The 12,975-nt window shown below is 43.6% G+C and overlaps 1 protein-coding gene across 1 annotated transcript; it reads left to right on the forward strand.

Moving 5' to 3' along the window:
• The first annotated feature begins 6,661 nt into the window (after nucleotides 1-6,661).
• DRG1 (developmentally regulated GTP binding protein 1) lies at nucleotides 6,662-12,453 on the forward strand. The gene is made up of 9 exons (XM_033076137.1): nucleotides 6,662-6,779; nucleotides 6,984-7,107; nucleotides 7,833-8,008; nucleotides 8,400-8,469; nucleotides 9,008-9,177; nucleotides 9,888-10,018; nucleotides 10,196-10,363; nucleotides 11,734-11,856; nucleotides 12,332-12,453. Exons 1-9 carry the CDS (start codon nucleotides 6,738-6,740, stop codon nucleotides 12,429-12,431), a joined length of 1,104 nt encoding a protein of 367 aa, XP_032932028.1. The 5' UTR covers nucleotides 6,662-6,737; the 3' UTR covers nucleotides 12,432-12,453.
• Nucleotides 12,454-12,975: the final 522 nt, after the last annotated feature.

The raw sequence follows: 12,975 nt of genomic DNA on the forward strand, positions 1-12,975 counted from the left end.
CACTGGTATTTTAATTAACTGCTACTGATATAACAAGCAATTAATTCAGCATTCATTACTTTTTAGGTTGATTATTGCTTAAATTTAGTTTTTAAAGCTTGCTCAGTTTATTATTGGGAATCATCCCATGAGAGTGCCAACCCTAGCAGCAAGGATTCTCAGACTTGGAGACAGCAGTTTCCTCTGTAACCCAGACGTGGGTTTAGTCATTTGTCAGCTTTCTCCTCTAGAAGCAGATGAAAACTCTTTAAAAATACCCAGCACCCTCACAAAACTGACAGCAATAGGATGCTGTATGATGCTGTGGAAAATACACAGAAGGACTTACTTTGAAAGGACAAAACAGCATTGTTTGTTTTTCCTCTTTTTGATCACTCTTCTCTCTGCACTCGTGCTGTGTACTCTGTGTGTTGCATGGCAGTCCACGACAAAGTGTGGGGAGCTGATGCTAAACTATACAACTTTTAGCTGTTACACTAATTTTACACAGTCGTGGAAGCCAACCTTTGATACTTAATCTCCCTTTTGTTTCCCTCATTTCTTCAGTCTGCCCAGTTTAACTTACTCTAGACTGCCTGGAACCAAAGCAACCTGACCCATTCAAAACAAGATTGCCACATTAGGGATCTGTGCAATATGGAAATACAACCTAGGATTGCATCTGGTTAACTCCCAGTGAACTAGGCAGTCATGCCTACCTAAGCAAACCTGACAGACAACTTTTTCTCTTAAAACATACATTGCAATACAATCCTAAATATGCAATCCAAGCAACAAAGGTTTGGTATTTAGAGATTAACAGCTAAACTACTGTGCTGTCCCCAGGAAAACTCCTACCTAGATAACAAGTAAACTGGCATTAAAAGTAGTTAATCCTAGAAGACAACTAGGAACAGCTACATCTGTACATTTGACAGCATTCAAGAGACACAACTTTCTGTCTGTTAGCTCAAGAGTTAATTAAGATGTGAATTGCATCAACTCTCAGAGTCACTTCACCTCAGGCAATCAGTATTATGTTTCTATTGAAGATTCAGCACTATGGATTTAAAAAATCTTACATTTTGATAGAGGGTTTTCAAAATCTCTTTCCTCCAAACAGGCATGAAGCTGGCCCTTAGTCAACTCATTACAGCTCATTATAGTTTTGTCTCCTCTTCAGCATGAGCAGTTCTTCCCTGAAATACAATAATAGGGTTAATTAGCAGCTAGTTCTCAAATCAAAGTACAATTCATAGGGTGAATTTGCAAAACTGTAAAAATAAAAAAAACCACAAAACAACAAACTACACAAAAACCCACAGAAAGAAACCAGCTTAAAATGAACCAATTCTCTATATGCCTTAAGTTGCAGTTACTCTTTTTTCATGAGGAAACTCTGGCAGGTTCATTACAGTCCCATACCCATTATTCTTAAAATCTAAGTACTCAGATCACCGTTACCATTTGATACAGATTATTTTTCACTGGGCTGGTGATCGTTTCTGAGAGGATATGAAATTTCAAGATCCTTGTTTCACCTGAAATCCTGATTTCATTTCCTCCCTGTCACCTTCCCCCACTTTCTGAAATCCTGCACAAATCCCACCACCAATCTAGAAATGCAGCCCATAGCAAGCCCACAAACACACAGCATCAGCTGGTTGCCAGTACAGTCTGCAGCTTCTGGCATGAGGTGAATTACCAAAACCACAAGTGCTGTACTAACAGAGTGCCTCTAAAGCTAAAATGACCTTCTCGGTGCACTGTGAATAAACTTGATATCCACAAGTATTTGAGTTATTTATTAGAATATAAAAGAGGAGGGGAAAACCTCAAACCTGACTAGGTGAGCACACACTGCTTGTTTTAAACAAGGTACTTTATGTGATTTTAATGAAGCATATACAAGTTATCACAATTAATTTCATACTCACAGTATTTACCATGTATTGTACAATGATAAATTTTACATGGTTATCCAAAAGACTTGCAAGCCTCTTCTTAATATACTTTGTTTGCATTTCACCAGCTCATGTAAGCAAAATTCTTACTCAAGCTAAAATACTAGTTGTTTTAGAAAGAATTTCAGAATTTGACCCATAATGAAGTAGCTTATTTAAAATTGGTAGTTTGACATAAAACCTAAATGCATTAGCTCCTAAACTCTCCTATGGAAGTGAGCTACAGTTATCATATTTGCAGGGCAATGCTATGGAAACACGAAAGTTTCAATTATTCTGCGGCAACTGCACATTCCTGTTGTGCAAAAATAAAACTGAGGCACAAGTAAAGGAAAATACTTGCTCAAAATCAGTGTCAGCAGGACTGGAGTGTGTATTTCTGAAACGCATTTTTCTACAGCCCTCCACGGTTCAGACCTTGCTGATGAGGTATGTGCCATTTCAGTCACATTCCTGTCATTGTAGCTTGGTGAAACACTGATTCCATACAGTGTCACATTCCCTGATTCCATACAGTGTCACGTTCCCTGATTCCATACAGTGTCACCTTCCCTGACTGATTCCATACAGTGTCACCTTCCCTGATTCCATACTGTGTCACACTCCCTGATTCCATACAGTGTCACCTTCCCTGACTGATTCCATACTGTGTCACATTCCCTGATTCCATACTGTGTCACGTTCCCTGATTTCATACAGTGTCACCTTCCCTGATTCCATACAGTGTCACCTTCCCTGACTGATTCCATACAGTGTCACATTCCCTGATTCCATACTGTGTCACGTTCCCTAAGACGACACAGCCTGTGTCAGATGCAGTCTTTGTCCACTTGCTGAATACCCTTTAGTATATATTGCTTTCCTTGTCTTATTAGGAATGTTATTAGAGAAGTGTTGAAGTGATATACTTGCAGTTTATCAGTTAGTCATTCATAGAACTACTTAATCATTTGTGAGTTTTACTCCAGGTCTGAACCTCCATTCTGTGTCATTTGACATTGTAGGCAATTGGTCCCAGGAGAGATTGGCTGTTGTGCAAGTTACAGCCTTTGGAAGTATTCCCCCTGCTGCACTTCATCTAGATTTCCTAAATGGAATGATTGCAATTTAAAAAACAGACATACACGTTTTAATAAAAAAGATGGCAATTCACAGACTCCATCTTCCCTCAGTGCTCACTATAGAGCTCAATTAACCTTTCCAGCAGATCTCAGTCTCTTGCATCTCCTTTCATTTTCTCTCTGGTTCTACTGGGGGCTTTTTTTCTCTCCTGACATTATATCCAATTTTCTATTAATATTTTCTTTGATTTTTCCCTTCTCTGACTTTTTTTTTTTTTTTTCCTTTAATAAGATTTTATCATTTGCACTCTATTTTCCAGTTTTGACTGCAGTCCTCAGGGGACATAATTTATCCATTCCCAGTCACCCACCCTTCATAATTTTTCCAGCTGTTGCACCTTATTTCCTATGGTCAGAACCTCCCTGTTCTCTAAGCACCATAACACATAAAACATCTTTATATTAAAAAATTCACAGCAATACTCACAATAAATAAATGTAATGTTACTCTGTTCACAACCTGGAAACAATCGCTGTTGAACAAGCCTTTCTGAAGCTTAAAAGATGGTACTGTTATAAACTAATATAAACTACTTTTAAATATCCCAACCAATTAGATAGGGTTAATTTCGCTCCCAAAAATAAGACTAATCGTCTTTATTAATTATTTTTTTTCTCCCTTCAGGTAATTAAGGACAATACTCTACATTGAAATAAATTTTTAGGTGCCTAAATTCCTTGTAGCCTTTGCTTGAGTAACTTTCTGAGAAAAGAATTTAAGAGCTTACTGAGCAGCTGTATATTAAGAACACTATGGAAACATAAACCAGGAACACAAAAACCTGCCAGTAACTAAATTTTCACACCATGTATTTTATTGGTATCTTTGTTCATTGGGGCTCCACTTTGAAAAATAAGTTAGTTTATGAGATTTGGAGTGAGTTTATAAGAACAACTGGCAACAAGTTCTGAAGTTAACCATGATCTACTGCACAAAAGAAGGGAGGTCTTAAACTCTGATTGAGGGTTCAGAATCTGTATTTTTCTCAATGTTTTTCCTTTTACTAGAAAGAACCACAAATGTGGACTGACTGTATGGCTGAATTCAGTTGAGGCATAAAGTCCAGCTCCATCTGAACTAAGTAGGAAAAAATTTATACCAGGGTCAAATCAAATGTCTGTCCCATGTTGGAAAAAGATATTGTTCACAAGGAATAATTAGAAAACCATGAATAAATATACAGTGGGTAGGTGCATTTATATTTACCCTAGCTTAGCTGAACTAACATTACCAGGAATAGCAATTCCATTTTATTTGAGATTCTATTTTAGTAAGCTCTGTATAAGCTTCTATTAATGACAGTTCCTTCTATAAAGAGTTTAGGCAGTAAAGGCTGCTTATTTGATTAAAATGAGACAAAAAGGGAAATGCAGAGGCAGAAAGAGACCTCAAAAAGCAGCATGGTTCCCACTGTACTAGCACTTTTTTTTTCCCTTTTCATTGTAAGTTAAAGAAGATTTAATGATTCCATAACTATTCTATCACCAAAACTTGTAAGGTCAGTTCAGTTTGTCAGTTGTAATGTACTCAGAATTCTGTCTGAAGATGTGGCAGGTGTGTCAAGTGCTTAGACTGTGGGCCCAGGACAGTGTATTTTTGTTTGGTTGGTTTTTTTTAGTTAAGTTTTACATTTAGATACACCCTATAAAAACAGACTGCAATAAATTGGTAGAAGAGCCTTCCTGAAAAGATATTGAACATGGACAAAAAGGTTTCTATAAATACTCGATTTCAGACAAAATATGACACGGAAACAAACCTGGAAACCAAAATCCTGAACAATGATTAAATTGTATTTTCTTGTCATAAAAATACTTTTAATTTGAAGTCCAATTGTTTGTCTTCTTGTGAAACAGCCAAACGCTGGAAATACTTGGCATTTTAAAGTTTGAAGTGGCCTTAAAAAAAACATCCTTTCTCTATTTAATTAGCCTGCATTGAGTGCAGAGTTACAGATATCCCTGGGGCAAAGTGGTACGGCCCGGGCTCGGCTGAAAGGAGCCGTGAGAAAGCTCCAGCGTGACGTCCCGGTTTGACAAAGCAGCGGCTCGGGAAGGCTCCGCCGCAGGCAGTGCGGCAGCGCCGGAACGCGGAGTGCCACGAATACACACCTGGCGAGGAGCAGAGCGGTGCGGCAGAGCGCGGGGAGGCTGCTCCGGTGGAACCCGGGGGAAGGGCACACGGCGCCTCCCCCGCGGGCTCCTCTCACACCGGCGGCGCCGCTGCGGCAGCGCACAGCTCCGCTCGCACCGAGCTCTCACAGCCGAGCACCCACCGCCTCACGCCGGCTGCTCTCGGCGCCGCAGCCCGGCTGCCCCTCACGGCCAAGCGCCTCAGCCTCGCCAGCAGCGTCCCCGGCCCCCGTCAGGGCTCTCGCACACCCGGGTCATGCCGGCTCCGACAGCCCCGCAGCCGCCACAGCCGCGCTCTGCCTCACTCATCCCACGGACATGGTGCACGCACATGGATCTCGCACAGGCATCACACACACGCGGATCTCGCACAGACATCACACACACACACGGATCTCCCACACACAGGCCACGCGTACACGGATATCACACACATGGACCTCACAGACACCGATCTCATGGATACACAAATCTCTCATGCACATGAATCGCACATGCACACCGATCTCTCATGCACATGGACCTCACAGATACACGTATCTCTCTCATATACATGGATGTCACAGGCACAGGAGTGTCACACACGGATCCTCACACACACGGATCCTCACACACACACACGGATCCCTCACACACACACGGATCCCTCACACAGGGATCCCTCTCACACACACGGATCCCTCACACACACGCGGATCCCTCACACACACGCGGATCCCTCACACACACACACGCGGATCCCTCACACAGGGATCCCTCACACACATGCGGATCCCTCACACACGGATCCCTCACACACACAGGGATCCCTCTCACACACACGGATCCCTCACACAGGGATCCCTCACACACACAGGGATCCCTCACACACACAGGGATCCCTCACACACACACACGGATCCCTCACACAAACACGGATCCCTCACACACACACGGATCCCTCACACACACCCAGATCCCTCACACACACACACGGATCCCACACACACACACGGATCCCTCACACACACCCAGATCCCTCACACACACCCACGGATCCCACACACACACACGGATCCCTCACACAAACACGGATCCCTCACACACACACACGCGGATCCCTCACGCACACGCGGATCCCTCACGCACACACGGATCCCTCACACACGGATCCCTCACGCACACACGGATCCCGCACACACGGATCCCTCACACACGGATCCCTCACACACACACGGATCCCTCACACACACACGGATCCCTCACGCACACACGGATCCCTCACGCACACACGGATCTCACACTCAAGCATCTCTCCCTCACTCGCCCCTCACAGCATAGCCCGGTCTTTCTGTGAGGCGGCGCGCGCTCTGCGCACGGCCCAGGGGGCGCTGCGCCGCCTCCCCTCAGGGCAGCGCGCGAAGCCGGCGGCGCGCGCCGCGCGCCCTTTCCCGCCCGGCCGCCTCTCGCGAGAGGTCGCCGTGCGCGTGCGCGGCCCCGAGCGGTGCGCGAGGAGCGGCAGCGCTGAGGGGCGGCCGGCAGGGCCGGGCCCGACGCCACCATGAGCGGCACCCTGGCCAAGATCGCGGAGATTGAGGCGGAGGTACCGCACCGCCGCCCTTCCCCTCCCGCGGGACGGGCCGGGCACGGAGCGCCGAACGGGGCGACGCGGGGCTCGGGCCGGGGAGGGGGACGGCCGCTGGGCCGCGCCGTGGAGGGGTGGCGGGGCCCTGTCCCCAGGCATCGCTCAGGGGCCGAGGGCGGCAGAGCCTTCCCGGTGTGAGCCCTGGGTCCTGTGCCCTTGCAGATGGCCCGGACGCAGAAGAACAAGGCTACCGCCCACCACCTGGGGCTGCTGAAGGCCCGTCTGGCCAAGCTGCGCCGGGAGCTCATCACCCCTAAGGGAGGCGGCGGCGGCGGCCCCGGGGAAGGTGCGTTGTCTATGCAGGAGCTGTCCGAGTGCGGGAGTTGATCTGGCTGGGGGCTCTTGTCCGCACAAATCGTGTCAGATTATCTGCTGAGCAGTCATAGAATCACAGAAGGGTTTGGTTGGAAGGGACCTTACAGCAGAGACACCTTCCATTAGATCAGATTGCTCGGAGCCCTGGCCTTGAACACTTGCAGGGATGGGGCAACCACAGCTTCTCTGGGCAGCCTGTTCCGTCCTCACTTCCTCTTGCCCTACCGGGTACAGGTCCTGTAACCATGATCTGTGGCCCTTCCTAGGTCTGTGGGCTGGAACTCTTCCTGAAGTGTAGATGAAGGTGCTTTTGCATTTTGGCTTATACAGTCTTGTATTTGCAGACATCTTAAGGTTTTTATATGAAGAAGCACCTTTGCAGCAGCCACCTGTTTTTATATGTAAAGGTGTGGATTTCCTAAGTTGCAGTGTTTAGAAGGAATGCTCCACTTAAACTCGAGTCAAATACAGTCTACGTGAAGCTTTATTAGACAGGTACATGTCATGGAGTATACAAAGTGGTGTTAGGCACTAAAGATTGTGAACAACCTGTTTCCCACCCTCATCTGTCTTCTAGGAAAGCTTACTTGGCTTTTCCTCAGGCAATATTAAAAATAATAGTGTGTGTACTGTCCAGAACCGTAGAAGATAGAAAATGTCAATCATTAGACAAATATTTCTACTCCTTATTTTCAGGTTTTGATGTTGCAAAGACTGGTGATGCCCGCATTGGGTTTGTGGGTTTTCCATCAGTGGGGAAATCCACTCTTCTGAGTAATCTTGCTGGTGTGTATTCTGAAGTGGCAGCCTATGAATTCACTACACTGACTACTGTGCCTGGAGTCATTAGGTACAAAGGAGCAAAGATCCAGGTGAGAGCTTGTGTCTGTGAGGGTAAGCTGGGCTCTGTAGATGCTGTGCTGTTAGGGTTGAGTGGTATAGCCTGACATTAGCAGGTTAGAAGTGATGTGTATTTGAGAATATCTTGGAAATGTTTCCATGAGGTGTGGATTTTCCCCTGCTTTTACTTTGCTCTGGGAAGAATTTCCTTGGTAGTTCTGATTATTCCTATGAGATGATCTGTTCCCCTGTACCAATAGGGCACATGGGATAATACAATATATAACAATCAAATGGGAAACAGTCTTGTCATACTCTGTTCAGATTTGCACTAGAGCCAGCTGGTTTAGACAGGTAAAAGTAGGATTGATTTAATGAAGAATACTTTTCTCATGTGATCCTTTCCTTCCTGTGGACAAATAGCTGCTTGATCTGCCAGGAATTATTGAAGGTGCCAAAGATGGTAAAGGCAGAGGACGGCAGGTCATTGCAGGTGAGTATGTTAGAGCTGGAGACAGCAGCCTGTCACTGGTTCATTTAAGACAGTACAGGAGAATGAAGGGTTGAATCAGTTTCTGATGTCTTAAAAAGCTGGATTGTTTGCTGGCCTTGAGCTGCCTGCTGAGAAGCAGTAGCTGCTTTCATACTGTTATTTAATTCTGGCTTTGTGCACTTGCTGGGTTTGTTGGTGAAAGCACATTGCCAGTTTTGCAGGCAGATCTGATCCCATCCTAAACAAGGCTGCTGTTTTCATTTCCTCACCCAGTTAATTGCCCCCAGTCTGGTGTCTGAATGGAGACAGGAAGATTTTTTCCAGCCTCTCATTCTTACAGCATGTAAGGAACTGTCTATCAATGATGCTTGGCCAGCACAATAAACTTCAGTCCTACAGTGCTATTTAAAAATTACCGATATGCTGGCCTTCAGGGGTTTCATAATGCCATCAGTCCACCGAGCCATATTGTGGTTGTTTTGTCTCAGGTTCTATGAACATGTTTTTTGAGAGGTGACTTTCTTTTTCTGATTCTTAGTTGCTCGGACCTGTAATCTCATTCTGATTGTTCTGGACGTGCTGAAACCCCTTGGCCACAAGAAAATCATTGAGAATGAACTGGAGGGATTTGGAATTCGTCTGAATAGTAAGCCCCCCAATATTGGCTTTAAAAAAAAGGATAAAGGAGGCATTAACCTTACAGCCACAGTAAGTTGGAAGTTTTCTTAACCAAAATTAAAAAACAAATTGCTTGAAGAAAGAGGCATTTGTAGTTGATGGTATCTCTGGGACCATGCTGTGATTTCTGTAGGAGCTGACCTGCTGTACTGTGCTGCAGTCAGGTGCTTTCCTTAGGGGCCATCCACGACTCTCCTGGAGCCTGACCACTTCCTTGCCCTCAAAACAGAGCCTCGGTTGCTTTCCACACATAACAAGTTTGAGATCCAAAGGAGAGTGTGCAAAAACTGCCTCTTACCTGTTTGTTACAATGTTGTCAGAGTTTCAGGCCTTGCAGCCCATTTACCTGAATCTTTAAAAGCATAGAAATAGCCAGGGATACCAAAAGTCAGAATGCTGCACTCTGAGTACCTGAGTAGTTGTCTGGGCTCTGAACTAGAAGATATGTGGGTTTGTGTTACATCTGGTCCCAAACTGGAAGGAAACACTGCTTCTGAAATGTCTGATTGCAGATCTCAGTGGGGCATTAATATAAATGAAGCTGTTAGGATTTAAAATGTCTGTTTTTCCCTCTCATCAGACCAGCTATGATGAAATCAAAGTCATGTCCAGTAACTTGAAATGCAGCTATTCTTTCTAGTAATGTATATACAGTGGTTGCTGCGTGATGGCACTATTGTATGGTTAATTGTAATACATGATTTGGCTGTTAGGTTAACACTGTGTCTGTGTCTGTTCAGTGTCCTCAGAGTGAGCTGGATACTGAGACAGTGAAGAGCATCTTAGCAGAGTACAAAATCCACAACGCCGATGTCACACTGCGCAGCGACGCCACTGCCGATGACCTGATTGACGTTGTGGAAGGAAACAGGTACTCTTGGCTGTGGCACACGTGCAGTCTGTATTACAAAACAAGAATTGACTTTTGGGTTTGCTTCCCATAGAGGCATCAAAATAGGGATAAGCTTTTCAGAAATATTTTTTCATTGCAGTGCAGGAAGCAGCGTGCTGCTGTTAGGTTGCTCTAACAATTTCTTTCTCTTTGCAGGGTTTACATCCCGTGCATTTATGTCCTAAATAAAATTGACCAAATTTCCATTGAAGAACTAGATATAATTTACAAAGTACCCCACTGTGTACCAATATCTGCTCATCATCGCTGGAACTTTGATGATCTGCTGGAGAAAATCTGGGACTACTTGAAACTAGTCCGAATGTGAGTCAAAATTGCTGCTTTCTGTGGAATTAAGTGTATGGCTGAGATTGAAAAAGGTCTCAGGAATGGATGAGGAATATTGTATAATGCTTTTCTACTAACTGGTATTTGCTTTGTAACCCAGAAATTGTCCTCGTTCTAGCTGTTGTGTGATAGCCACAAGTGCTGCTTTGAATTTTTAGGGGGATTAAATGAGAACCTTGTGAAACCAAGATGAAAGCACATCTTAAAAAAATCCTGAAAACATGGAACTCTAGTCAAACTTTGTGGTAACACTGTTATTCCAGATGTAATCATCTTTTCAGTCTGTCATGGATGCAGCTCTCTTGACAGAACTTTCATCTAGAATTTCAGATATTTTTACTTCAAGTTATTCCAGATTTACCTCATAATTCTTACGAATTTTTGGATGAACTTCTGAATGAATTTACTAGTATGCATAATACAGTAATTGTTGTCTGTGGATGATACAATTCCTCCAAAGCCATCTTCCCCTGGCCCCTGGAACTTGCTATAATAGATAAGGTATCCTAGATACCAAGGCTGAGCCAAATTCCTTAAGAATTTGGTCACTCTAACACCTTGGAAGATAATTGGTTAGAAATTAGTCTGTGTAATTGGTCAGTTCACCTTTAGAACTTCTCACTTAGATTGGATGCTGTTCTTTGTATAAACTTTTTATTGGCTGTAGTTTGAATCCCCCCTGAACCTATAAATATGACTGTCTCTCCTTTGTGTCTGAGAGATGCTGCTTGACCACCCTTCACATGAAATAAAGATTCTTGTGGAACTCGTCAAGTAAGGCCTCAGGTCTTTCTCTGCTGGCTAATGGAATCTCCTGAGAGATGGCTGATCCATATTAGCACTCTCAGGTCCTGGTAAAACAACTACCAGAGACAAAAGAAAGCTTACAGTTGTCTTTTAAATTTATATCTCTCTTCTTGTAGTAATATAGAATGTATTGTGAAAAGGCATTTCACAATCCCTTGTATCTGTAGTCTAGGTATCTATGCTAGAGACTTCATCAGGTTCTTTTTCTAATAGATGTTGAGGTTTTCACAGAAAAAAAAAGAGGAAGTTGGAACCATAATATTAAAGATGTTATTTTCCAACAACTATTGCCATTTGGCTTTTTTTAAAGCCCTTTCAGAAAGCTCACAAGTGAGAAACCTTTACAGTTACAAGGGAGAATTCACTGGCTGCCCAGAGATATTTTCAGCTTAGGTCCACCAAATGTTTTGCAGTGTACTGTCACCACTGGAGTAGTGGGACTTGGCCCACACACTGGGGTGACAGTGCAAATCACTGATGAAATGTCATGATGGCTTTGAAAGTTTTGGTATTGACTGATGGTTCCATCTGTGTTACAGCTACACCAAACCTAAAGGGCAGCTCCCAGACTACACCTCTCCTGTGGTGCTGCCTTACTGTAAGACCACAGTGGAGGATTTTTGCATGAAGATCCACAAAAATCTCATAAAAGACTTTAAATAGTAAGTATTATTGTAAAAGAATATGTAGAATAGAAAATAACTTGCCCTCAGGTATATTATTTCTAAATATACTTCTAAACTAGAAGGGAATACCAGGATTTTTTTTTTAATGTTAGATTGAAGAAATCTGCCTGATAATCAAACTTAGTACTTCAGTTACTGTATTTGATGTTCTCATGATCTTTGTTATATAAATCCCCTCTGTGGAGAAAAATTTATTTTGCTATTTAAAAGTAGCACTAGATACAGCATTGCAAGCCATTGTCCCATGCACTTGGGTACTCAGGACAACTTAGGCTTTGTTTTGATCTGCTTCCAACCCTGGTTCACACCAACCACTCAGCCAGGTACTTACAGGAGAATAAAAATAGCTCTGAAGCATTGCTTTCTGTATTAGCTTTGTGACAGAAATAGCTGCTGTTCTGCTTGCACATCATACTTCTAAGCCTCTTAAATTTGATTTTTCTTCTTTCAGTGCGCTGGTCTGGGGTTCATCTGTTAAACACAACCCTCAAAAAGTTGGTAAAGACCACACTCTTGAAGATGAGGATGTTATTCAGATTGTGAAGAAATAAAGTTATTCTTACGTGGTTTGTTGCTGTGCCTGAAATTTGTCATTGTTTGTAAATGATTACTCCCCTGCTCCCCAGTTTTGATTTAGAAATGGCTTTTTATTGTAGTACCTTGCTGCATGGTGAAAGTGATGTTTCTGGCCACTTACTCTGCAGGAGCTTGTTCCAGCAGAACTTTAGAGATGAAAAGCTCTGGTGAAGTGACTTTCACAAGGGCAGAAATCTTACAAGCAGCTTTGATTACAGAGATAAGGTTCTGCTGCATGTGCACATCTTTCCAAATTAGAAAAAAGTTCACACGAGGAATTATTTTGTTCTAAGAAAAAACATGAAAAGCAGAGGCTAGAGAACTGTGTCTCATGAAACAATGCTAGAGGACAGACTTCCAGCTGCCTTTATCTGAAAGTGTTCTTGTTGAAATACTTAAGGCTATAAATAGTCCTGCAGTTATGGAAAAGCTGGGCAGTTCTGCCCAGGAGCAGTTGCTTTTCAGTTGTTTAGACTAGTGGAAAGTGAGCGAGCTGCTTGTATCACTGAAGGCTTTTAA

The sequence above is a fragment of the Catharus ustulatus genome, chromosome 18, assembly GCF_009819885.2.
Source record: "Catharus ustulatus isolate bCatUst1 chromosome 18, bCatUst1.pri.v2, whole genome shotgun sequence".
Taxonomy (NCBI): domain Eukaryota; kingdom Metazoa; phylum Chordata; class Aves; order Passeriformes; family Turdidae; genus Catharus; species Catharus ustulatus.